The sequence below is a fragment of the Coffea eugenioides genome, chromosome 6 (genome assembly GCF_003713205.1).
Source record: "Coffea eugenioides isolate CCC68of chromosome 6, Ceug_1.0, whole genome shotgun sequence".
In the NCBI taxonomy this organism is placed as follows: Eukaryota; Viridiplantae; Streptophyta; class Magnoliopsida; order Gentianales; family Rubiaceae; genus Coffea; species Coffea eugenioides.
The window spans coordinates 16,576,687-16,602,873 of NC_040040.1; the positions used below are offsets into that span (position 1 = coordinate 16,576,687).

The 26,187-nt window shown below is 34.7% G+C and overlaps 1 protein-coding gene across 1 annotated transcript; it reads right to left on the minus strand.

The window, feature by feature from the left end:
• Positions 1 to 18,289: 18,289 nt before the first annotated feature.
• LOC113773703 (disease resistance protein At4g27190-like) lies at positions 18,290 to 21,325 on the minus strand. Its single transcript, XM_027318327.1, has 3 exons — positions 19,093 to 21,325; positions 18,453 to 19,045; positions 18,290 to 18,310 (listed from the first exon to the last, which is right to left on the minus strand). Exons 1-3 carry the CDS (start codon positions 21,323 to 21,325, stop codon positions 18,290 to 18,292), a joined length of 2,847 nt encoding a protein of 948 aa, XP_027174128.1.
• Between the last annotated feature and the right edge of the window lie 4,862 nt (positions 21,326 to 26,187).

Below are 26,187 nucleotides of genomic sequence, written 5' to 3' on the forward strand. Positions count from 1 at the left end.
GCTTACTTCGTCTTCCGCTGACTCGTTTGCAGCAAATAAGTGTCATTCTTTTTGCCTCTTGGTCTCTTGCTTTCGCCTACGCGCTGCCTTCTCAACCTCAGGATCGTATACCAATTCACCTGTGCGAGAAGAATGGGGCATAAACTAGCAAAAATATCAAGGAGAATAGAATAAAATAAAAATAAAATAAGAACTGAATCTGAAAAGAAACAAATAATCCAAATGCCAGCTCCCCGGCAACGGCGCCAAAAATTGACAGGTGCCGAACCTGTGCAATAATAATTACTAAAAAGTCCTAATTACCACCTCAATTAAATAATTATAGAACAAATCCAAGTACTGGAGCAGGGACCCTAGGTGTGCAATGGGTTACTTGATTCACCCTGTTCCCGAAGAGTTTGCTTGATCCGATATACTGGATTTATCTATAACAATACTAATTTTGCGTACAATGGCAAGTAGGGTCGATTCCACAGGGAGCAGGTAGGAAATTATTTCTTTTCAAATTAGTAGAACGAAATTGGGGGATTTTCAATAAGAGGCAAATAAAAATAAAATAAAATAAAACAAACAAAATTCAAAACTAACTCACAAAGCACAATTCACTAGAAATAGCAATTAATAAAAATTCTACCCAAAGGATCAACTGCTCAGGCACGGTCCAATTAAATGATCATCGATGCAAAGATATTTCACCCAATCATCACTAGGTTGGTTATAGTTATCAATAAGCTCTGACAACCAATTCTTCCTTACCTTTTCGGCAGTCAAGGTACGACCATTGACTGCTTCCCTAACCAGATAACAACCCTAGGTACGACCGTAGGAATTTAATTACCCAATTGCATTAAAGCTAGAAGAACCCAACCCTAACCAATAGACACGCTAAGAGGGTTTATTTAAATTAGATCCTGCATTTCCCCATCATAAAGCCAATTATGGTGGTTGCCACGGGGTGTTAACTAAATGAACAATTACGGATTCTATTTAATTAACGTGGCAGTAGGCTATTAAATTAAATCAAATACCCGGCCGTTGATATTCAATTAATCAAATAGCCATGAACAATTAATTCAGGAAATGCACGAATAACAATAAATTGGGAGAAATAATGAAGATTCGATTAGATCTCACAGATATTATGGACCGCGCCCCTGCGTCACCCTTTGGGTAGAGGAGGAAATTAGCCGCTCCTCATCGTGTCAATCCCGCGTGATTTAATTGGATACATTCAAATGATTTCCGAAGAATTGGAAAAGCCCAAGAGAAATCTCACGGAATTTAGAAGAGTCAAAAGTAAACAGTGAAAAAGGGTTTCCGTTGTACAGAGCCCAGATGCAATCCGCAGAAATATTCAATGTCTGGCCGCTAGCCGCAGGCGAAACAAAAGTAAAAGAGAGAAACAGGAAAAAGCGTCTGACCCTGAGCCGCAGAAGGAACAAAAGAAAAACCAAAAGAAAAAACTATCTGACAAATCCTCCCAAAAAGAGAAAAAGAGAACCTAAGGCTAAAAAGTTGATTCTTCAATCTTGCTTTGTCCTTTTCTTTTTATAGCCGCCGCAGGAAAAGTCAAGGAAGGAAACGTCTGGTGCAATTGAATCTCCAAAAGCCATTGCCCTTTTGGAGTTTTGATTCCATGCGCCTGGTCCACATGGACCACGGTTCGTCTTTCGGTTTCGTCCACCTTTCAAGGCGTGGTCACGCTCTGGGATGACAAGTCTTCTGGAAATCTACCCCGCGAGATCATTTTTAATGCCGCTCACCTATAATTCATACGAATTTGAGATATGAGTTAAACCTCAGTACTTAGCACAGTATATAGCCAAAATTAGACCAAAATAACACTGCAAAATGTGCCAACTAACTGCTCTATCAGATAATGATAATGAAAATGATGTGTTTTTAAAAAGTTTTTAGATGTAAGGCTCTAAGGTGTTTCTAGAGTTCTTGAGATGTTTTGAAATACCTTTCTTTCCCTCCTATGTCTTGGGATTTGCCGCCCCTTCTCCACTCTCGTCTCCTTCCCCTATCTCACCCATGAACATAAGGTCCTCTCCCTATTCACTCCTTTTTTTCCTTCCATCGATGAGATTTTTATTTCACCTCAAAGTTTAAAAACCTAAACACCCATTTTCTTTAAGTATACAGATTGTTTATCGAGTATAAGATATTAGGTGTTAATCTCACAGAAATAACAAAGAGATTCCTAGAGTTATGGATTTACTATCTACTCTTGTAAGTGAAATTATTGGTTAAATGAATTCATTTACTTTGGTTAGTTATGGCATAATTTTCAAATGTATGTGATATACGCTTTCGCGAATATACCAACCATATATATAATTACTCCATATCTACTAACGTGATATGAAACTAGTTATGGATTCATTAAATTCTATGAAACTACATGGAATAAGCTACCAAAGCCACAAACGTGTAACCCTATATTAGTGAATTAACTTCCTAGATTTAACACTTTCATGAACTAGTATTAAATCATAATGGTTATTGATGAAACAACACTTTTAGATAGTCACAACTAATGGTTAATTAATCATGATTGAAATAACAAAAGTTCTAAATAACTTGCTCAAGAAATAAACTCAAATAACCATGAAAAACTAACTTAACAATCATAGAAGTTCATCCATCCCCTAGGTATAAAAACTAGCAAGACATAAATATAACACAACAAGAGCCAAATTTATATATTCACTAAACATGAAAATCAATATAAGAAACAATGTGATAGAAGAAATATCGCCCATGTCTCTTGAGTTCCAAATTCTCCATTTTCACCCTTAACTTCATCTATGTCTAGCTATATACAAGGATTGAATAAAACTAATTATACTAAACTATACTACACTAATGAACTAGGAAGTTCTAGTGAAAGACTACATTTGGTGTATTTTCTCCTCTAGGCTCCAAAGTTACAAAAAATGTTCACAAGAGACCTTATTTATAGAAGATTTTGCTCCTAACATCATGTTTCAAGTTTTATAAATTGTGCCTTGAGATTTCCAAATATTGATTCTCTAAGTCTCCAAGATGCTTCTTGCACTTTCCAGCCGAAATCCATTCAGAAAATTAGTCAAAAATTAGTAGGAAAGAACTACAAGTTGAAGTTCAACTATTTCCAGCTATAAAGTAGCCGAAATATGAATATGTGTGGTCAAAACGCAGGTGAAGGGTCGCATTTTAGGTTGTGTTTTGGAAACTGCTCTATTTTTACTCTAAATTGAACTACAAATTTCTTGATGATGGAAGTTGAACTAACTTTTGCACAAAACATGAAAGTTGTACGTTATTGAGTTAGTTTCCAATGCATCAAGAATTATCTCAATTGAAACTCTATAGATTGAGAAATGACTAAAATACCCTCGATTGATTAGAAGTTTGTTTCAATCTTCAGAAGCAAAAATTCATGACTGTGTTTCAGTTTTTTAACCATGAAAATGTATGAACTGAATTTTGACATCTTCATCAGAAATGTATCCCTATGTTTTAGTTTTAAAATGGTTTAAAAATCATCTTAATCCAATGCTTGTAGCTCACTCACTATATAGCTAAATATCAAAAGGTATTAGAGCTGCCAATCTTTTCTTGTTTTCCAATTGATTACATTTCACATTTTTATCATTTTATACTTCATGTTCACTTTAAATCACTTCAAATCGTGAAGAATCGTCCAAATATCTCACTTCACTTTATTTGATGATTGAATTATAAAAGGCTATAAAAGCATGATGTTTTCACCACTTAGCTTCATAGAAATGCAAATTTTCACATTTAAACCACAAAATGCAAATTTCACTAAAAATTTAGTTATTTAGCTATCAAAATGGTTAAAGCACACTAAAAATCAAGTAATAAAATACACTTAAAACATACGAGATCAACACTCATCACCTATAAGCCCTTCCTTTTCCATTGTTAAACCCCTATCCCCTTTCTCTTATTGTCAAACTCGCTTTCCCTCTCTTACAGAAGTGAGGGTTGATGGGGCAATGAAAGGTGGATGGATGGGAGAAGTTGCAGGGGAGGTGGGGATAGTTGATATATGGTAGGGCTATTGGCCCAATAGCAATTCCTACCAAGAAAGGAATATAATGGGGGAAAGAGAAGGAGCGATGATGATGAGATATGTGTGTTTGTATGTGTTTTGCTTTATTTGCTTTATTTTTTTAGTTATTTTTTGGCATTTTTAGACGTTTTTGGGATTTTTTTTGTGATATTGTAAGAGGTGTTATTGTAGTTGTGTATTTTAGGTTCATGTTTTTTGACAAGTACAGCCATCCAACCAGATGCTAAGGTTTAAAAGCTATAAGTGGTTAAATGTTAGATTGCCTAATCTACAAGAATTAAATTGGCACTATTTTTTTTTAATATATTTGTTTTGTCACTTTTGTCTAATTAATGCCTTGAAAGTGAATCATTGATGAACACTTTGCTGTTCAAAGGTTAGAATCTAATTGGTTCCATAACTCAGAGATATTTCATTTGAGAAAAATGTATTATAAGTAGAATGTAATTTGGACAATAGCTATTTGTTATTTTAGATCATGGGCTTTAGATGTCATGACTCACAAATGACAAAAGATAAGTGTACTCTGGGTTAAAAGGTTGTTCATATTGATTTTTTTTTTTTTGAAAATTTTAAGAAAAATTTATTATAGCGATTTGACATATATGAGAATAAAAAGTGATTCAGAAATTTGTTCACAAAAAACATAAATTTTTTTTTTGAAAAACTAAAATCCAAATAGGTAATAATTTGTATCTCTCAAAAAAAAGTAGTATTTGGTAATTTGATTTGTTTGGAAAAAAAATTATGTGAATAAAATTGAAGAAATTTTATTTTGGACAAACCACCAACGGTTCCACCCCCCTCTCTGTATTGTAGGCCACTTAATTAACTCTAGTTATGAAAAGTTCAATTTTTCCGGCCTATGTAATGTGCAAGTTAAAAAAATGAAATATCATCCCAAAAGATGAAGGGTTAAAAGTACAAAAGTTCGAGAGTTGTTCAGGCTCTTTGCCCAGGGAAAATGAAAAGGATTAGAAACAGAAAAAAAAATCCTATTTTCTTTTAACACAAAACCCAGAGAGGAAAACCTCGACAGAGACCACCACCCAGATCTTCCATTCTTATAGTCCGTATAGCTACCGTTGGCTGCATTGCTATTTTCTATCTTGCATCTTCTTTCTTTTCCACAGAGGAGTTCTTTTATTCCACCACTGGAACAAGTATACAGAGCAAAAATGCTAAGAGATTCTGAGAAAGTATGCGTATTGGGGCAATAGAATTGACTGTCCTGGGAAGTACTGTGAGTCTTGTGAAGGCCTTGGCCACCTAGAGTCCAGCCTCAGGTGTGCTCTTGAGGAAGCAATGTATCTTCAGAGGTAAATACTTTTTGTTTGGGGGGTAAAAAAACTAAAACGGAAAATGAAATAATCTTGATTATATGAATGGTTGGACTAGTGGGTTTTGTTCTTTTGCTGCTTTGTTATGTTAATTCTCGTATGGAGTTTTGTTATGCATGATATATCAAATTACAATCTTGTCAGCACAGAGTACAAGAGAGATGCTATAGTGGTAATAGAGGAAGAGTTTTGGTCATATAGCATGTGTATTACTGGATTTACTGATGATTTTGATTGGATGTGTTAAAAATTTGAGAGGGGAGAGGAGAGTTAGCTGATCCTTTACTATAAGGAGAACGAGAGGAATATTCTTGATTATTCATGGCTTTGAAATTTTTGCGTCTTTATCTCTTCTGGTGCATTATCCAACTTTCCTCATTGAGGGGTTCCACCGGAAGGATGAAGGTTCATGATAGAAGGTGTTGGTAAAGTACAACAATGGCAGAAGTACAAGTGAATTTTGATATAGTATTGATTAAAGAATTCTGCTTATACATTGTGTCTATTATGGGTCTATTGGTGTTTTTGATTGGATATAGCACGCATCTAATTTTGAAGAAGAGAGAGATCTGAATCTTTTTGCAGTGTTATGTACAACTGATTCTTTATCTATGATATAGTTTGTCTTAAAGTGGTCTGGTTTTTCTAGGTAAGTAAAATGCGTATAATATTGAAATAGAAGAATCTTCATCTCCCTTTGATTTTCCCTTTTCTTTGTCCCCTTTTGTCACTCATTTTAGTTCAGAAAGTTGTAAATTTTACTGATCAGGAAAGATATGGTTATATACAACATTGGCAATGCAAAGTACAAGTGTACTGCCATAATCGTATTGTAAGAAAATTTGCTTACACATGTGGCATACAATGTGTTCTGTTTGTGACTCTGATTGGATGTAAGATGGGTTTGGAATTGACAAAGAGGAAAGCTGCATCATTTTCTGGTATTAACTAGAAGTGAATTGTTAAATCTGTTTTAGTTTACCTTGAGATAGATTGATTTTCTCTTGGTAAGTACTATTGTTATTACTGATATAAAAGAAAAGTCCATCCTCCATTTTATTCTACTTTTCCCCCTTTTATGAGCGAATTTGATTGGGATGGTTATAGATTTTATCATTTGGAATGAGGGTGATGTCTGAAAATTGAAAAATGGAGATTTAAGTCCCTTCAATTGAATTCTGTGCCTAGGGGAGTAGAATAATATTGCTTTCACTTGAGTATGTAGCATTGGATTTGATTTCACTGTCAGCCCTGTAATTCTCAAGGATTTTGTTGGGAAAGACGGCAAATTGTAATTGAAGAGGAGAGTTTTAGAGTACTAATTTTGGGCGACACAAGTTCACACTGCATTGCTTGAATGTTTTTTATGATTCATACTGTTTGAGGTTTTGCAAGAATATGAGGTTAGCTGATGAAATTTAACATATAGAGATAAACCAGCATAGGGTGAGCTGTGGTAGCATGCAACTTTAGTTACATATAAATGAGAATTTTTGCTAGACTTGATCTACAATTGTGACAAAACAAATGTGTTCTAGTTACTTGCACGTTCTTCAATTTTGACTTCTGAGATTTTAGCTTACTCTATTTTGACTTCCGAGATTTTAGCTTACTCTGGCAAACTTTTGCATTTTAAGGCCTTCCATTCTTCTTAGTGTTTTGTGCTTGGAGGACCTGTTTTCACATTCAGTTGGAAGTCTTACTTTATGGATGTAACCCTTAAAAGACTTGGAGCAGTTAGCATTATGCTCTGGTGCTACTGGATTACAGGCTTTGTGGATCTTCCACTTTCATGGCCTCATTGATTCTATTTACTCACTCAAGAAATAAAAAACCATCTGTTATTGATGATTGGTGGACTTAGCATTCCAAGTTTTTGTTCCTTTTCTAATACCCAATATTTTGCCAAGAAAGGCCGACTCATTCCTGTGTTTTGCTCCTTTTGTACATTTCAGAACCTTTGTAATGCCTTCTAGAATGTGCATCAATCCAATACACTCCGTCCTCCTTGCATTCAGTTATTTGTTTACAAATGATCAATCTCTAGGATTTTGTTACACACTACTGAAGGCTCTTTTAATCTTGTTTGTGGGTTGGTAAAAGATCCAAGTTTTGAGCCCTTTAACTTGTTGAATGGTGCTTGGGTTGGTCATTCACTCTCTCCCTCTAAGTTTAGGTTCACCGAGGATTACAGTTTTGTTGCAGAAATTTCTTTGTGAAGCTCAATGGGCTTGGTTTTTTGAATCTTGATAATTTTCTTGTAGGTACTAATCATGGTAATCATTCAAGTTCATGGAGTGCAGGGATCAGAATAACCGTAGTGCTATTCTCTTGTCATATTCTTTTCTTCCTTCAATGGCTGGCAAGAAGTTGAAGATTGCAGTAGAAAGGGTTGGTTCACGGTGATATATGTATGCAGTGTTTTGTTCCATTGTCTGTTTCCTGTCATCATTATCAGTGACCAGTGAAACATGAATTACTGTACTGTGGGAATTTCCCTTGTCCTAGCAATTTGACTTGTTTGCAAATAACACTCTGTGCTGTGGGAATTTTCCTTGTCCTACCAATTTCCATTGTCTGTTTCCTGTCTTATAATGTTTTATTACCTAACAAAACTTTTTGTTTAGTAGATGAGAAACTATAACGACAATTTAACATACATTTATAAGGAAGAGGGTCAAAGGTCTTCTATTACACACTGACCTGTTATACTTGTGTTAAACTCGTTGGTCTCGTTGGTTGGTGTGAGTTGTTCAATATTTGGTGTAAATTTTAACTAAATTAATCTACTCCAGGACTTGCACTAATTTGTATTTTCTTGGTGTAAGTCTTGCAATATTTGATATAAGTCTTGGTATAAACTAACATAGTGAAAAGGTGCACTAAATATTGAATAACTTACACCAAATAAGAGGTATAACATAGGTGTAATATAGACTTGTGTAACAGAAAATCTTCTGCTAGATGGAGAGAAGATACTTTGTAGTGTAACCGGGAATAGAAATCCCACTTTTGCTTTATAGTTATAACATTCTGTCTCATGGCCTTTGGAATTAATGGTAATCATCACTTCTATCTTTTCCTTGTCACTTTTCCTTTGTGAAGGAATGACGTTCCATAATTACTTTAATGAGTACAAGTCAAGAATCACAATCCTCAAAAATAATAAACTCAAAAACAATCTCGCGAAGCAAAGAATGCTTCTGGCCAATTTGTTAGTGTTGGCCTAATCAGCAACATCCCTCAGATCCCGGCTCGAAGGGACTAACCGCCCAGCCCGTGGCACCCAGGGGTGCAGCCCCTCATGCTGGCCGAGCGTGGTACGGTGCTTTGCGCTGCCATTGTGGTTAAGGAAATAAAGTTGCGCCTTCGCTAACAGCTATAGCTTTTGGTGCAATGGTAAGCGCTTGATCCTGACAAGTGGTATCAGAGCGAGGTCGCGGGTTCGAGTCTCCCTGGCTGTTGCTGGGGGAGGGATTGTTGGCCTAATCAGCAACATCCCTCAGATCCCGGCTCGAAGGGACTAACCGCCCAGCCCGTGGCACCCAGGGGTGCAGCCCCTCATGCTGGCCGAGCGTGGTACGGTGCTTTGCGCTGCCATTGTGGTTAAGGAAATAAAGTTGCGCCTTCGCTAACAGCTATAGCTTTTGGTGCAATGGTAAGCGCTTGATCCTGACAAGTGGTAATTGTTGACCTTGGTCGATCAATCCTTGGTTTTGATGATTAACAAACCAATATGTAGATTTGGGTTAATGTTTTTATGTGAGTAATTTGTTAGAACAGATTCTTGTGGCATAAAAGAAGAAGCAAAAACAGGGCACTCATGTCGGACGCTATCGGACGTCCGAAAGGATGAAGAACATCAAGAAGGAAACTCTGTCGGACGCTCGTGAGGAAGCATCGGACGTCCGGAAGGATCGGACGCACGCCTCGGACGCACATCGATCGCATCGGACGTCCGAGAAATTTCGCAAAGATTTGATGACTCTCTGTCAACGTTCGGACGCAGGGTTCGGACGTCCGACAGGTGGTTTGGACGCAGGGTTCGGACGTTCGACAGGTGGTTCGGACGTCCGACAGGCCAACGGCTAGTTTTGACAGCATTTAATATTTGACCGTTAGAGAGCCTTTTGAAGCCATTTCTCACCTTCTATAAATACCCCAAAGCACAAGAAGACAAGGGACTTTTGCCAACACAAAATACAAGCTTACAAGTGAGATTTTTGAATAGAAAGATTCTTTGTTGGTTGTATAAGGGGTTGGGAAAGTTGGGTTGTGAGGTTGCTGAAGTGAAGGTTACTCTCTAGGAGGAGTAAAACCTTGGTGAAGGTGAACCTATCACTTGGAGTGGTAAAACCTTGGTGAAGGTTGCCTCATTTGTATAAAATAGTTCTTATTTGGGTGAGTGATCTTTCAAGTGTAGGTTGTTGAGGGTTAACTAGAATAGTTGTAAAACTCCTTGGCTCAACCAAAGTGTGTTTGGGGTGAGGAAGGAGTGAGCCTTCACTTGTACATCTTGGTTAGCATCGCCATCTATTGAAGAGGCTATTGGATTGATATTTGGTTTGCATTTCTTATCTTTTCTCTTTCATTAAGTTTTCTTTATTGTGCTTAAATTTGATATATCTTTGTGCATCATTGTGAAATTGTTTGTACTCATTGGGTTGCACCGGGCACTTACAATTGGTATCAGAGCTATGATAAGAAGTAAGAAAATTAGGTGCATTAAATCCACCTATGTGCAAAATACTTCTATCATGTGTCACTTTTGTTGCAAATTTGGACATATGCAAAATGATTGCTATGTAAAGAAAAATATGAGAAAAGGTATGAAATCCATGTGGATTGCTAGATCATGTTGTATTAACTCCCAAGGACCCTATAAAAAAATGGTACCAAATGAAATTTCTCATATTTAGGTACATCATGAAGATTTGATCCAAGAAGTGCTATATGGTTGTAAGTACAATTGAAAATTTTGATATTCAATATGGTCTTGATTTGAAAAATAAAGGGGGAGTTTGTTTTTGATTGATGCCAAAAGGGGGAGTAGGATTTATTGAAATTTCTTTGTATGTTGGCACTTTCTAAGGGGGAGCTTTATTTGAACTTATTTGATAAAAGAAATCTTCATTTTGTTTGTCATCATCAAAAAGGGGGAGATTGTTGACCTTGGTCGATCAATCCTTGGTTTTGATGATTAACAAACCAATATGTAGATTTGGGTTAATGTTTTTATGTGAGTAATTTGTTAGAACAGATTCTTGTGGCATAAAAGAAGAAGCAAAAACAGGGCACTCATGTCGGACGCTATCGGACGTCCGAAAGGATGAAGAACATCAAGAAGGAAACTCTGTCGGACGCTCGTGAGGAAGCATCGGACGTCCGGAAGGATCGGACGCACGCCTCAGACGCACATCGATCGCATCGGACGTCCGAGAAATTTCGCAAAGATTTGATGACTCTCTGTCAACGTTCGGACGCAGGGTTCGGACGTCCGACAGGTGGTTTGGACGCAGGGTTCGGACGTTCGACAGGTGGTTCGGACGTCCGACAGGCCAACGGCTAGTTTTGACAGCATTTAATATTTGACCGTTAGAGAGCCTTTTGAAGCCATTTCTCACCTTCTATAAATACCCCAAAGCACAAGAAGACAAGGGACTTTTGCCAACACAAAATACAAGCTTACAAGTGAGATTTTTGAATAGAAAGATTCTTTGTTGGTTGTATAAGGGGTTGGGAAAGTTGGGTTGTGAGGTTGCTGAAGTGAAGGTTACTCTCTAGGAGGAGTAAAACCTTGGTGAAGGTGAACCTATCACTTGGAGTGGTAAAACCTTGGTGAAGGTTGCCTCATTTGTATAAAATAGTTCTTATTTGGGTGAGTGATCTTTCAAGTGTAGGTTGTTGAGGGTTAACTAGAATAGTTGTAAAACTCCTTGGCTCAACCAAAGTGTGTTTGGGGTGAGGAAGAAGTGAGCCTTCACTTGTACATCTTGGTTAGCATCGCCATCTATTGAAGAGGCTATTGGATTGATATTTGGTTTGCATTTCTTATCTTTTCTCTTTCATTAAGTTTTCTTTATTGTGCTTAAATTTGATATATCTTTGTGCATCATTGTGAAATTGTTTGTACTCATTGGGTTGCACCGGGCACTTACAGTTAGCCCCACAATTGTTAGATTTATCCGACAAGAGAATATTGAAGTTGCCTTTAGCCTCAAAAAGAACAAATTCAAAGCAATCTAGAGAAGCAAAGTATGCTTCTGCCCAATTTGTTAGCCCAAGAATTGATAAATCTCATCCCAAAAAAGAATATGAAGATGCAAAAGGAAAAAATGAAGTTAACATGTAAAATTATTGAATATATTTGTTCAAATGCCTCCAATCCCCCAGGCCCAGTCATATACTTGTTTACATTTTGATATAGGTTAGACATATAATGTTTACTGTTAGAAGGAAGTGCTTTGATGTATAGAATTAAACCAAGGAAGAGAAGAAGAGAATTAAGGAATTGAAGAAAAGCCGAAGAGTAGGGTTCCTATTACACTTGAAAATGATTTCATTTCTGTAGGTACGTGCTCACCGTGCTTATGTTACCCAAGAGAAAGAAGGAGGAGGTAGAAAGTTAATAGTTAGGGAATAATAGGTAATCCTCAGTATAAAACCTCACCCCTCTTTTATAGGCAAGTTTAACCGACTTGACCCGAGGAACAATTAAGTTGGTGGCCGGTACAACCGCAATAACTTAAAGGGTCAATATTTCATCGGACTCAAGTCTCGGTATTTTTGTGGACTTACTAAATTATACACAAGTTTATGATATCCAAAAAAACGAACAGAATTTTGAGGCAACATTTCAACATGTACAACGTACCTGAGAATTAAATTAATTTTTGTATGAACAAGAATAGTTTTAGAGAAGCTTCGTCATGCTAATTATTAATTAGGAATCTGTGGGAAATTTTCAGCAGGAACAAGCTGTAAAAGTGGCTAATTTTTCTAGCTCATGATAGCCCTCAAACAATTTTGTTTCCCTTGAGATTTACTGTTAAATAGCACGATGTCGAGCACAATGGGCACATCGGTGAGTACAACAAGAGGAAACGCATGTTTCTCTCTCTCTTTGAAGAGTTGATTCTTGGGACTCATGCAAATAAAGAGTATTGGGATAAGTTTATATCAGGTGGTAGCTCACTAGGCATTGGAAACTGTGGGAAGTTGACTTTTTCAGACCCATAAGTTTCTAGATTTAGATTTGGGTCTAATTAAATTTAATGGACCTGGATTTGAATCAAAGAGATCCAATTCAAATCCTACCCATTGATATGCCTAAACAGAAATAATTTTATAAGATTGAGATTTTATTGCAATTTTACATCCTCTCAAATAAATATATGGTTAAAGAATTAATATTCTTATATTAGTCTACTTGTTTAATTCTTGTTTTAGATTTTAGTCTTTGGTTTGTTTTGTGGGACAATGGTACTCATTTTGTTACTTATATCTATCAAATGTAATTATATTTTAAATTTGATAATTGTTTCATAATCCTACCAAGCATGTTAAAACTAAACACTCAAAAGAACTGAACTTTATTTTTATTAGAAGCCATACATCAACTTGTAAGAAAGGATATTAAAAGATAGTCTTTTCGTGCACCATTCTTTCTTATAGATCAAAAGATATTTCTTCTTAAAACATTCTTTCTTTCAACTTGTTTTTTTTGGGTTGCTTTTTTGTTGCTTAAAATGTACAACTAGATGTAATAACGTATCAATTTTTATCCAAATTCAATCTAGACTCAACGTCCTTACCAACTTCAATCTGCTAAATGCCTATTTCATATTTTTATTTTGATGCATTGATTGTTTATAGGTTTTACTATCGTGTTTCATTTCCTGAGCCTAATGAATATTGACACATTTAAGAATCTTTAAAAAGGAATCGAAAGTTTCTTAATTTGACCTGAGTGGTCCTTTTTTTTTAAATATCTTTTTTTTTGAATCGTGATTTTGTCATGACTGTATTACTATTTTCTACTAAAAAAAATGCTACCGGTTTGCATTAATAGCTAGTGGCACTTGTGGTGAATCATAGAAATAAACTTTTATATTTCATACTTATAATTTGATAAAATATTTGTCCAATGATTGGACAAGTGCGTGTGAATGGTTTACCAATAGTTGTTGTGAAATTAGATTGAAATACAATTTATAATATTTGTCAAGCCAAAATTTCTGAGAATAGAGAGACGTGTACAGAGATTTTTCTTACTAATTTCTTTATTTTACTTGAGGCTTAGAGCTTGAGTTTTTTATTTGTTATAGAATGAATTTCTTTGTTTTTTAATTAATAAAATTGAGAATTTTTCATTCAAAAAGTCGAAGTTAGTTAGCTTATGCTTAAGAAAATTGTATTTCATCTTATTGTTTAATTTCTAAAGTTTGTAGCAAGAAATTACTTTTCGTACTTGTTTTGTTTTCAAAAGTCATTACATTTGAAATTTATTCCAATTTAATTTTTTTTTGTATAAAAACTGTCTTAATGAAATTATATTTCCGAAAAATATTTCAAAGTTTTTGTTCTAGCAAAATATATCTCGAAGATGGTATTACCTTACATGCAAAACCCAAAGAAATCATTCCAAATGTGCTCTCCCTTAATGTATCTCCAAGAGATTAACTTATTTCCTAAAAGATTAGATTTTTTTCCTATTTGTCTTATATTCTAAGAGCAATTCAAAGGAATCTAGTACTAGTTTACAATAAATGATTTTCCTTCATAATTGCATAATTCCATTCTAAACCTAATTCTATTGGAGAAAGTTTACGTAAATAGGATTTTATTCCTAAACTAAAACATGAAAATTGATATTACAGGAAAACCCCCAAAAGTTGTTGTTTCGGCATTAGTTTATCAAGATATCGCATCATAATTAATTGTAATTGGAGTATATGGTAAGGGTATTATCAGAAAAAAAAACCTAAATCTCAAAACTACGAAATCATATTGGTGATTTATTCAATCTGTCTTTCTTTTTCATTTTTTTTATTTTCTCCCTTTTCTTTTGTTTCTCCACAATTGGTGCCTATTTCTTCCATGTAAAATTAATTTACATAAATTTTGTTTTCCAATTCATGTTCAGTTTCTATATTATCCAGCTAAAGTTTGTTTCTTGTTCTTCACTAATTCTGAAATCTATTTTCAAAACTCTATTCAGGATGGAAATTCACTTTAGCAAGTTTATTTTTCCTAGATGAAATTTGAAGGCCGTGTTACATGAATAACCGAGCAGTGTTGCGAGTTCTCTTAGGGGAGTATACAGTTTAAGCATTGCTATCGCGAGGCCAATAAGGTTGCGGATGTTCTAGCCAATGTGGGGTGTGCCTTGGTTGAATCGGTATGTATTTATGAACATTTGAGGGATTTACCAGGTGTAGTTAGGGGTGAATATCGGTTGGATAAACTATCTTACCCGTCTATTCGGCGACGTCGACTTAAGTAAGTAGGTGTCTTGTACTTGTCTTGTATCATTGAGGTCAGGCTTCTGTCCCCCTCAAAAACTGTTCTAAGGCAATAAAATCCAAGCATCTTGGTTTAAAAAAAATAAATAATCGCAAAAAAAAATGGAAAAGGACCTTGGGAACATAATTTAGCCATTAAGGGTCACTTATTCTATTAATATTAATCTAGAATTAGATTAGATATATGTCAATAATGTCAATCTTTGGACGCATTTTTTTTGGAATCAGTAACATCACGGAAAAAGAAAAACAAAATATGATTCTTATGCACTTGAATTAAATTCAACCATGTCTACGTTTTTTGTATAACTATCTTGTGCAATGAGACATTGAATTTATAAAAGTTTAAGAAGGTTAACATACACTAAGTTTGTCAAGACTTTTAAGAATATGACCTTAATTAATACCTGGTCAATAAAATTTAACACAAAATTTTGTCAAGTGAATTAACTTATAACCTATAACCTTTCCAAATCAATTTCCCTTCCATAAGGAATTCTACTTCTAACAAAACTTAAGGTTGGTAGGGTATAAAAAGCCCCAATAATACTTAAAATTACATTTATGTTTGAAAATAGAAGAAAGTCATTAATATTACCAATAAAACTAAATCACCAGATCATTTTGGTGCTTTCAATATATGTATATATATGTTTGTGTGATTTAATTATATTTACCTCCCCTAAGGTTTGTTCATTGAGTTCGAAATATGGTAAAATCGTATGGATTTAAACCACTTAAAGTGGCAAGCCGTATATAGTGGCAATTGATGAGAGGTAAGGTTTGAACTTGTGACCTTCCACCCTACCAAACCTTAAATGCTATGATGGTGACCAACAATCCAAATAGCTGTATACAATTGAAAGCCCCAATAACGAATTGATGCTACTGCACTCGTTCTGTATACAATTATCAATAGTTCGCAAATGATTCTTCGAAAAATTTGGTCAAAATCAGCTTGTGAGAATTGGCGATGGTGTGGAGTAAGCAGAAGGCGGTGATGAATGGCCTAAGACGGCATATAGCTTCGCTATTAGGGTTTGTATTTTATGGAGAAGGGAAAAGAGAAGAGAATAAGTAGGATAGAATCAATTACTCGTATAGGCATTTTGGGACATCCAATTTGTACTTTTGTAGGTCATGTCAATTCCTACTGTCAATTATCTGACATGCATCTACATTTGTTCATGTATATATTGACAATGCATGAAAAAATGACTTTTAAAAATAATGAATCTTGAAAAGAAACTTCTTGCAATCTAGGAATAAATTTAAACGGATTGAAAATGCCTTATAGTTCTTGTCCTTTTCAAAGGCATTTGCTAAAAGGACATTTATCAATGATTTGTTTATTGGGCCCTAAATATATAGTTATGAGCTCCACAAATATTCTTTTAGCACAGCTAAGATTTTCATCCATGTCCAACTGCCAAGTACATAAAAGCACACTATTGGCTTAACTTCTTGACTCCTGCAATACTCAGATAAAAAAACAAAGGGCATGAATATTGCAATCCGACATTAAATATGAATAATGTCCAACATAAAATTACATGGTTAGATATTGAAACTCCCAAAAAAATTAATCCAACATACTAATATTTACGGCTTGAAAAAAAAAAAAACTAATATCTACATCAAAGATGTTGATAAGAGAACTGACAATACAAAATTCCACAGCCCCAACTTACCTATTATTATTATTTAAATTTTTTCCCTTACATATTATTTATTTGTATGTTAGATAGCACAAACGTAAATCAAATTAAAGTTCACCAAAAGTGAGTATATTTAAGTATGTATATTAGGTAAAAAAAAAACTGTTTAGGGTCCTAATCATTTGAACACAAGTCAAACCAGATTCAATTACCATGTAAGCATATCATTGATCCATTCATATACCTCAAAAAATATATACATATAAATGCACATTGAAAATCAAATCTCCAAGCCTTCCCCACCCCCACCCCGCCCCTAAAAAAAGAAATAAATAAATGAAAGATGCATGAGATCGAACTAAAATAAACAGAAAAGGAGAGAGTGCATGCAAGCCCATGACAAGTGTGCACCTTAACATCACGACAACTCCCATTTCTTCCTTCGGTAGAAATCAGAGGCCGCTGAGTCCCTCAAAAAGATGAACTTTCTATCCTGTGAAATATATACTCAAAAATAGTTAAAGAAAAACGTAAATACTCAACTCTCAGCTAGGGAAACTGAAGGATAGTGGAGTGATCGGACAAAATTAAAATGGTAAATTAGAATTGGGATATGTATTAATGTACCTTTAAATCCACAGGAATGGCATTCTCGACCACTTCAACTTTCTCAAGATTTGGTGCATCCAGCTTTCCTGGACACAATTGCTTCAACTGCCGGCACAGCAGTATTTTCAGATGTGTTAGACAGGGAAATTTGAGTTCACATTCCTCGCGGCGACTACCAGCGAAACTCAAAAGATTTGGGAGGCCTATCAAAATTAAAGAGCTCAGTTTGGGAAACACAAATTCCAGCTTGTTGCTTCTTTCCAATGCAGAGCTCTCTCTATGTTTTCCAACGATATCTTGTTGCTGAGCATCATCTTCCTGACTGATCTGATCTTCTCCTAATTCCCCACCAATAACTCCATACATTTCCAAGCAATCACTAATTTCAAGCGCCTCAAGGCTCACAAGCATATTCGCCACACAAGGAGGATCAAACAAAAACTTTAGTAATTTGCACTCCCATACTATAAGCTTTCTTAAGTTTTGGAATACTCGAACCCCTCTTGGAAAATTCCTCCAAATGTGGGTTAATCCTGAGGATTGTTGTAATTCCAATGACTCCAGTTTGGGAAGAATTTCGAGTTCTGTTTTTGTTAGCACAGGAACTTTCAGCCCCTCAAACTCAAAAAGTAATTGCATCCCGTGACTGTTAACCACAAGTTTCTGCAGATTTTGTAATATTGTCACCCCATCAGCTTTGGCAATGCATCCGATACAGCTATCGGTGATCTGCAAATACTTCAAGTTCTCAAGATACCCGCTATGCATTCCATCTCCCACTAACTCTTTGGGGCGATGCCTATAAGTTTTAATCTGTAGTCCTTCCAGGCGAGGCAGCGAAACCTGGAAAATTTAGTTACTTATGTAATACAAACATGTATCTTCGCACATATGTATGTATGTTTATGTATGCCCGGTCAATGACCTGGAGGAAAGGTATCTTTTATCAATCATAGCATTAATCCTTGCTATCAAAATTTGTCATTGTCAAAATTTCATTCATCACCATTTGGTTTTTACTTGCGCTAAAAGATTAAATAAAAAACAAAATTTTTTTTTTGGCAAACTCATTCAAGGACTAGAATATGACCACTGAAACAATTTTGAATATTTAATTAACAGTTTTTGGGAAAAATAAATTGCTTCTTCAGTGAGCTCATTATGGTCAAATACTTCTTTGACACAAAGGAAGTATATCAGAAAGAGAGACAAAGAAACAGAGAGAGAGAGTGACCTGGTTGAGAAAAGCTCTGGCTGTTTCACGTTTGGAGTCAAAACACAAGCAGCCTGATTCTTGCATCACTAAAGTTTCGAGTAGGGGTAGCTCAAGCACTTCCTCGTTCACACTTTCTTCCCTCATGACAATGCTTTCCAAGTTTGTACACTGATGAACTACTAGCTTTTGGAGTTTCACTAGACATTTCAGCGTTGATTGTGAGAAGAGAGTTACAATTCGATGGCAGTATCTTAGCTCAACAATTCTGAGGCTGCAAAGTGACGGAGGTTCAATTGGCCCCTTCCACAAATGCTTAATATTTGTGTACTTAAGTTTCATCTCCCGAAGTTGACTGAAGCACCGAGGTGGAAGATTCCCACGACATATTTCTTCCAAATTCACATGACCTAATTCCATGAACACCAAATTTTCTAAAACCTGTCGAGCAACTAAATTGGTGGTGGATTCAATAAGGCATTGGTGTACCTCATGGTCTAATTTAAGCCTTCTCAGGTTGACAAATCCATCTTCATCCAAGTCGCTCACCAGATTCCTCAAGCAGGGCACGCCCTCAAAAGTGAGATTCTCTGCTCTCTTAACAATGCTGCTAACTATAGGATCCAATGCTTGTTTAAATACAAACCTCCTCTTATGATACCGATAGTAATAAGTTCGAAACTGTTCCGAAATTGATACTCTCTAGTAAGATCTCTCCGGTTAATTTTATGATCAGCTCCTACAATGTGAAATCTTAACAACCTCTGAATAGGAAGTTGGTGCAATAACTGAAATAGGAGGTTAAGGTCATAGACATGAATTTGGAGACACTCAAGGCAAGAGAGTGATGCGATCTCTTCAAGGCATCCTCTTTCTTCTTCTTTGTCTCTCCCCAGCCGCAAATGGTGAGGAGATCCCATGTACAATTCTTCTAGTTTCTTCAAGCTTGACAGGATACCATGAGGCAACGGCTGCTGACTTCGCTCGACCCTCAAATCCAACGACTTTAAATTACTCAACCGAGCAATCTCTACTGGAAACTGATCACCTTGAAGTCTGGATTTAAAGAAGCTCAACATTTCCAATTGCATCATATATCCAAGCATTGATGACGTTCCAGTGTCCAATACACAATAATCCAGGCACAATGTCCGAAGGCTCGTTAACATTTGGCCTGGCCATGATAGCGAAAATTCTGTGTGTGAATTGTTTAACTCCATGACCCTGAGATCTTCCATTCCTTCGAAAGCATCTTTTGATAGGTTCACTTTGCCTGATTGGAATACCAAACGCAATAGCTTAAGCCTTGGACATTCCTCGCCAAATGGAAATAGTCTAATGGAACCTTCTAATGTTAGTGAAATAGCCGTATAAGGACCAAATGAATCCGGTAGTTGGTGCCTTTCTTCCTCTGTAGCATTCCCTACCAAAAATACATGCTCGCCTTTTGATGCAATTTTCAAGCAAGTTTCTCGCATGACATCATGCAATTTTACATGGTCTTCTCTTTCACTATCATCCAGCAACAAATGGTAACTCCTGAGGTCATTAACAAGCACGTCTACTCTGCATCTTACATCACCTAACGTGTCTCTCTCGTTGAACAATTCTAGCCCTTTGCCGTACCTGACCAAACATTCAACTGGAATGCTATAATCTTCTGGAAACAAACTGCAAAGCAAAAGCAGTGACTTAGCCTCGACACTTTCCAAATTGTCGTAGCTCCACTCAACTATTGAATACACCAAATCTTTTTCTCCTTCTAATTCTCTGAATGTGTATTTTTGCAGCTGTCCAAGGGCCAGTTCCCAGGATTTTAGTGTTTTACAGTTAGTCCTTAATCCCCTGGCGACAACAACGAGCGCGAGAGGTATACCTTTGCATTCCTCTGCAAACTGTTTTGCAACATCACTCAAAACGGAATCATCAGAAATTCCCGCAACCGCTTTAAAAAGATAACATGCTTCTTCCTCAGGCAAGGCATTAACCCCAACAATTTTAGCTCCCATGTTCCTGCAAACACAGGGGGACTGAGATGTCACTATAACCTTTATCTTCTCGCTAACAGGAATCCCAAGACTCTTGAAGTCAACTTCTTTCCAAATCTCATCCAATATAACAAGAACTCTCCCGCTTAGTTTATTATATATTGTTTGTCCAAATCTGGCACCATCAATATGTGCTGGAATTTGCACCCCTAACTGCTCAGCAAGCCGATTTTGAGCATTTCTCATGCTTGGATTTTTAGACATAGTTAACATGGCCACCTTATAAAATAATTTTCCATACTTAACTTGGTCTGCAATTTGGTTCACCAAGGTAGTCTTGCCAACACCAGCCATACCACAAATCACAATAAGATTTGTTTTGTCCTGCTCTAGAACTCTCATCACTTCCTTCTTTGTTGACATCAGAGTAGCTAGTCCTTCCTCTAAAGGTAGGGTTGATTCACTAAAAGACATTTTCTCTAATGGAGCAGTGTATCCAACTTCATCAAATTGCCCCTCGCTCAGAAGTTTTTGAGCAGCATTTTTTCTTTTGTCAGCATCTCGGCCTAGCAAATAATGTGACTTCAAATTTGGAAGCCTGACATTAAGGCAATTCATCTTGACATTTTCCATATGCCTAAAAATGGCGTCTGCCTCTTTCTTTAGATCGTCAACTTGTCTTAGCCAGTCAATGACATTTGGTTTAATTGATTTACCATTGTTAATTGCTGCATCAACTAATTGTTGCACATCAGCTTTCTTTAGTTCAAGTTTTTTCATCTCATCCCTCAGAGTTAGAACGTTGCTTCTGTAGCGAAACAAATACTGACATTGGTGCAGAACTGGATCGACACAATTTGCTGCCATTGCGCCTGCAATGGTAAGAGCACAATCATTGATCGCCATTATTCCAATATTTCTGTTCAAATTAATGTCCGTTATGTTTTTAGAAAATAGAGATATAGAGATCTAATTAAATATGTGAGATATAAATATAAACCTTGTAACAATTGAATGAGGGAAGACTAAATACTTAAAGAGTAAAGAATGTAAAGATTCAGGATAGAGAAAGAAATTCTAGGCCATTAGAGTAAGTTCACAGAAATGTTTTGGTTACATAAAAAGGGAAGAATATTAGTAACATTTAGATTGCTCTCACCAGAAAAATGTTATGCATACCTTATTTTGTATTCATCTGAGACTAATGTTATGAAGAAAATATAAAATTTCAATACGTTCACCTGCTAGCAAAATATTGTATAAATGTAAGGGAAAATGTTAATTTGGGAAAATCGTTCAAAATATTCCTCACATTTGGTAAAATAACTTTTTTCATCCTTTACTTTTAAAAGCGTAATTTTACGTCCTTTACAAATTCACATTGGTCAAATTTGGTCCTTATCTTAGTGTTCAACTAATTTTTGGTTGGAATCTATTACGTGCCTTGCACATGATCATTTTTGAGGGGTAAAATTGTCAAACATATTTCATATAATCTGATCCATAGTCCCTCATATTTCATAAAATGAATTTTTTCGTCCCTTATATAAATTTTTTCATCCCTCACATTTTGCAAAATGAAAATTTTGATCCCTCATTGATCATGTGGGTGATAGTCTTTTCTTATTTTTGAAAACTTATATATATGTCTATTTGATTTTACCTGAACAGTACAAATAGCATGTAATATATTTCTATTTAACTTCACTTGAATAAGTTAATTGTAGTTGTAGATGAAATCAAATACAAATATATTACGTGTTACTCGTATTATTTTGGGTGAAATCAAATAGATATACACATGGGTTTAAAAAACAAAAGAAACTATTCATACACATGATCAATTAGAGGTGAAAAATTCATTTTGTGAAATGTGAGGGATGGAAAAATTTATTTTTTGAGATGTGAGGTATGAAAAAATTCATTTTGTAAAATGTGAGAGACGAAAAGTTCAAATTATATGAAATTTGATTTGACAATTTTGCCCCTAAAAAATGATCATGTGTAAGGCATGTGGTGGATTCCGGCCAAAAACTAGTCAAAAACCTAGGTAGGAGCCAAACCTAACCAATGTGAATTTATAAAGAATGTAAAATTACACTTTTAGAAGTGAGGGGCGAAAAAAGTCAATTTACAAAATGTGAGGGACGTTCCTTACGATTTTTCCTATTAATTTTGTTTCAAATATGTTAGTCTCTATTAAAATTGTATGTATATGATATGACATCTCAAAAGGCTAGTTGAATAAACAGGAGGATTTTTAAACTCCAGCCGCCAAAAAGTCTCCAAATCTTCATTTACTTTTTTCTTCCCGCTTGATTTTAAGATAACTTCAAAATGTTTCAAGTCTTACGAGTAAATTATTATTTGTTCATGATAATTTCAGTTTTAATGAAATCATGATGAATATGAAAGTTTAAGAAACTTGGGAGCTCTTACTAGAAAAGTAAAGAAAAGTAAAAAATCATTCGGGACATCAAAATTAGGAGTCTTAGATTTAAAATAAAAGGAAGGACTTAATATGAAACGGGGAAATAATTGAATAATTTCATTAGGGACATTACATGGAAAACCATTGTAGCCCTCAAACTTAGAAATCCTAATGTGAAGATTAAGCCTGGAAAATTGATCTCTCAAAAAAATTTATGAAAACCTTTCCTTTCAAATCCTTCTTCTTTTAGTCTAAGCATGCATATTGCAGAAACGATGCCAGATACAATTGGTAATGTTTACAGAATTTTTCTAAGGGGTGTCTAATTGACACTCATTAACACACCTAAATTACACCTAACTTATTATACTAAAACACATGGTCACATTTAATCCACTCACTACATTTAGTCACTTTATTAAAATTAGCTATATTATTTCAAAAAAACCAATCTATGAAATCGTTCTTAACGGGTGTCCATTACGTATCTCGTAGCCGAGCTAATGTTTAAGAACTCCCATCTACTTTATACGTCCAAATCTCGTAGCCGAGCTCCTTGGTTTAAAGCTTAAGATCATCAAAAAAAAAGATCTCCTAATTGTTCTTAACTTTAATTTTATGAAAAGAGCTGAATTGTTAGTAGGTTTGCTTTCATTTAGATGTCCTTGAGTAACTAATAAGCAATCAACTAACAATAAAAAATCGTATTTGCGATGACATATAAGATAAAAAGTCTCACACCAACAAAGTCAATGACGGGATTCCTCATATATAACTTTCTTTTGAGTATTGCGCTGGTGAAACTTAGATTTTAGATGATCAAATGCAGAAATAAGACAGTCTACAAGAAATTGAAAATTTTTGAACTTTCGTATCCTTTATATATCTAAGTTTTGGGCAGGTGGCTACAAGTTGTCTGAATAACTTCTGAAAATATTAACAAATATCTTGATTTTGACCTAAATATAGAAATCTGTACTTATATTGCAATTAACATCTTCATCCCGACCTCAAAATAGACATCTGCATTTATGTATTATAAACAATCAAAAGAGTAAAATTTTTCTTTGTATAAGACAATCTAGGATCTTACTCAAACACAAATCAAATTGAAGTAAACCTCACCACAACTATGGCTTGTAACCATTTCCTCACTTCTCAAAAGATCGTCTTATGTCTCATCAATCAAGTAGATGCCCCCTGCCTCCGCCATGACCCTTTGTCTAGCATGGTATAAACTTGTGCAAATTTCAAAATCATATTGATAAACTCAACTATTTGCAATCACCAGTACATTGGCAATGTTAGACCATTAATAACCATAAGGTCTATACCATTTGCAGTGAGTTTTATTCGAACCATTTATAAACTAAGCTACATTATTTTCTTGTTTCTACTTTTGTCATGAATTCTGGTAATTTTATTTTATTAATTGAAAAAAAATTACTTAGAATAAAGGTTTGACTACACAGCTATATATTTCTAAGAAGACAAACAAAAAATCATAGGAACATTCATGAAAAATATAAAGTTTCCAATTCCAATATAATTTTTTCAAATTGAAAGTTAAATATAAACTGTTTGTCATCTTGTAAGTTGTACATAGGTCTGCTTTTCTTGCATTCTACAGTTAACCCTATAAAATAAAATTGGGATGAGTAAAAAGTGAAAAAAAAATTGTTGGATAACCTGAAAATCAACCCAAAATGGTATACACAATTGGACTTGAAAATTAATAAATGAAGGAAATGTAAGAGATTAAAAAAAAAAGAAATTATCCTTTAAGCAAATAGTTTAATAAATTTTGCCCCCACTAATTAAGAACATTTCTTAGCTCTGTCACTGAAAGTATGTCGATTTTAGCTATTATTATTATGTTATGCACCCATATGAATAACTAGATTTTTAAGTATGATGAACATGAATCTGTTGAGGTAGATAACTAACTATTCATTTGATCAACTTTACCTATTTTTAATGAAGTTTAATTGTATGCTTTGTTAGAAACCTACTAATTTAAATGTTTCCATACACATGTATATACATATACGCACAAACAGACACGCATTTAAAACCTTAATTTGGGGATCAATTTGATTAGACATTCTTCATTTAAACATAATGACCATTAAAATGTATCAAGATTATACGTCAAGAGGTTACGATAAGAGATATGTACTGAGAAATTAATTAGATGTTAGTTCTACGGTGCAAAACGCAAAATAGTAAAGAAGCAATCTTATATAGTGTCTGCAGTTCCTTTGAATTATATTTCATCTCCAAAACACAATACACTATTGCCTGTTTTTCTCCACCTAATTATTGTTCTGACTTCAAATTATGATGAGTTTGTATCTATCCTTTTTGCTGATAATTTGCTTGAAAAAAAATTTAGAGAAATAGATTTTTTTTTAGGTGATGCATTAAAATACTTACATTTTTTTAACATAAGGAGTACTAATTGGCTAGGAACAATTCATCTTATCATTTCTTGTGCGCTCTTTCAATTTGCACAGTTGGAAATAGATATTACTATCAGTATTACCATTATTAGTCCTACTATTATTAATTATTATTAGTTATTATTAGTATCAATATTATTATTACTACTATTGTTATTGTATACATATAAGTTGCATTTGAAAGGGTGGTCAAAGAAGAAATACTTATTGCAATCGAAGAAGCATGTGATAAAGAAATATTCGTTCAAAAAATAAGAACAAGTTCTTCTATTTCAATCATAATACTTTGTATATTAAATTTGGGTAAGGTGAACTAAAAGTTATGAAACTTTTTCAAAATCTTATCTGCTTCATTTTGGTCTCCGTCTAAAAAATGGATTAACCCAAATGGAATATGCTGCACCTCATGGGATGCTACATGTAGACTACATTAAAATTAGATTACATAGGGCTATATTGTAAAACTACCAGAAGCTGGGGTTAAAAATACAAAATAATAGAAAAGTGTGGGACTTGGCCGCAAGTTCCATCTCGTTTAACCGATTTATAAATGGATTGGTCAAAATAGAGCTTTTTAGGAATTTGATCGGTTAATTGGCATGAAAAAAATTATAATGGATTAGACGATATTTAAAAAAAAGGGGTAACATATAGGGGTACAAACGAGTCGAGTCTTGGCCTAATCGAGAAGACTCAACTCAGTTTTATAAAATTCGAACCCGAATTCGAGGTCAACGAACTCAAAATGTAAGCTAGATCTTAAAAAAATAATTATTTTATTTTTTAAAATAAATAAAATAATAATTGTTCTTAATAAATAATAAAATATTAGAAATATATATGTAATTTTACTATTAAAATAAAAAATAATATAT

Coding starts and splice junctions, on each gene's coding strand:
- LOC113773703 (XM_027318327.1), bottom strand. CDS start 21,325: ATGGCGATCAATGATTGTGCTCTTACCATTGCAGGCGCAATGGCAGCA. Junction 19,046..19,092: donor TTTCGAACTTATTACTATCG/GTATCATAAGAG, acceptor TGGATCCTATAG/TTAGCAGCATTGTTAAGAGA. Junction 18,311..18,452: donor CCAGAGCTTTTCTCAACCAG/GTCACTCTCTCT, acceptor AAATTGTTTCAG/TGGTCATATTCTAGTCCTTG.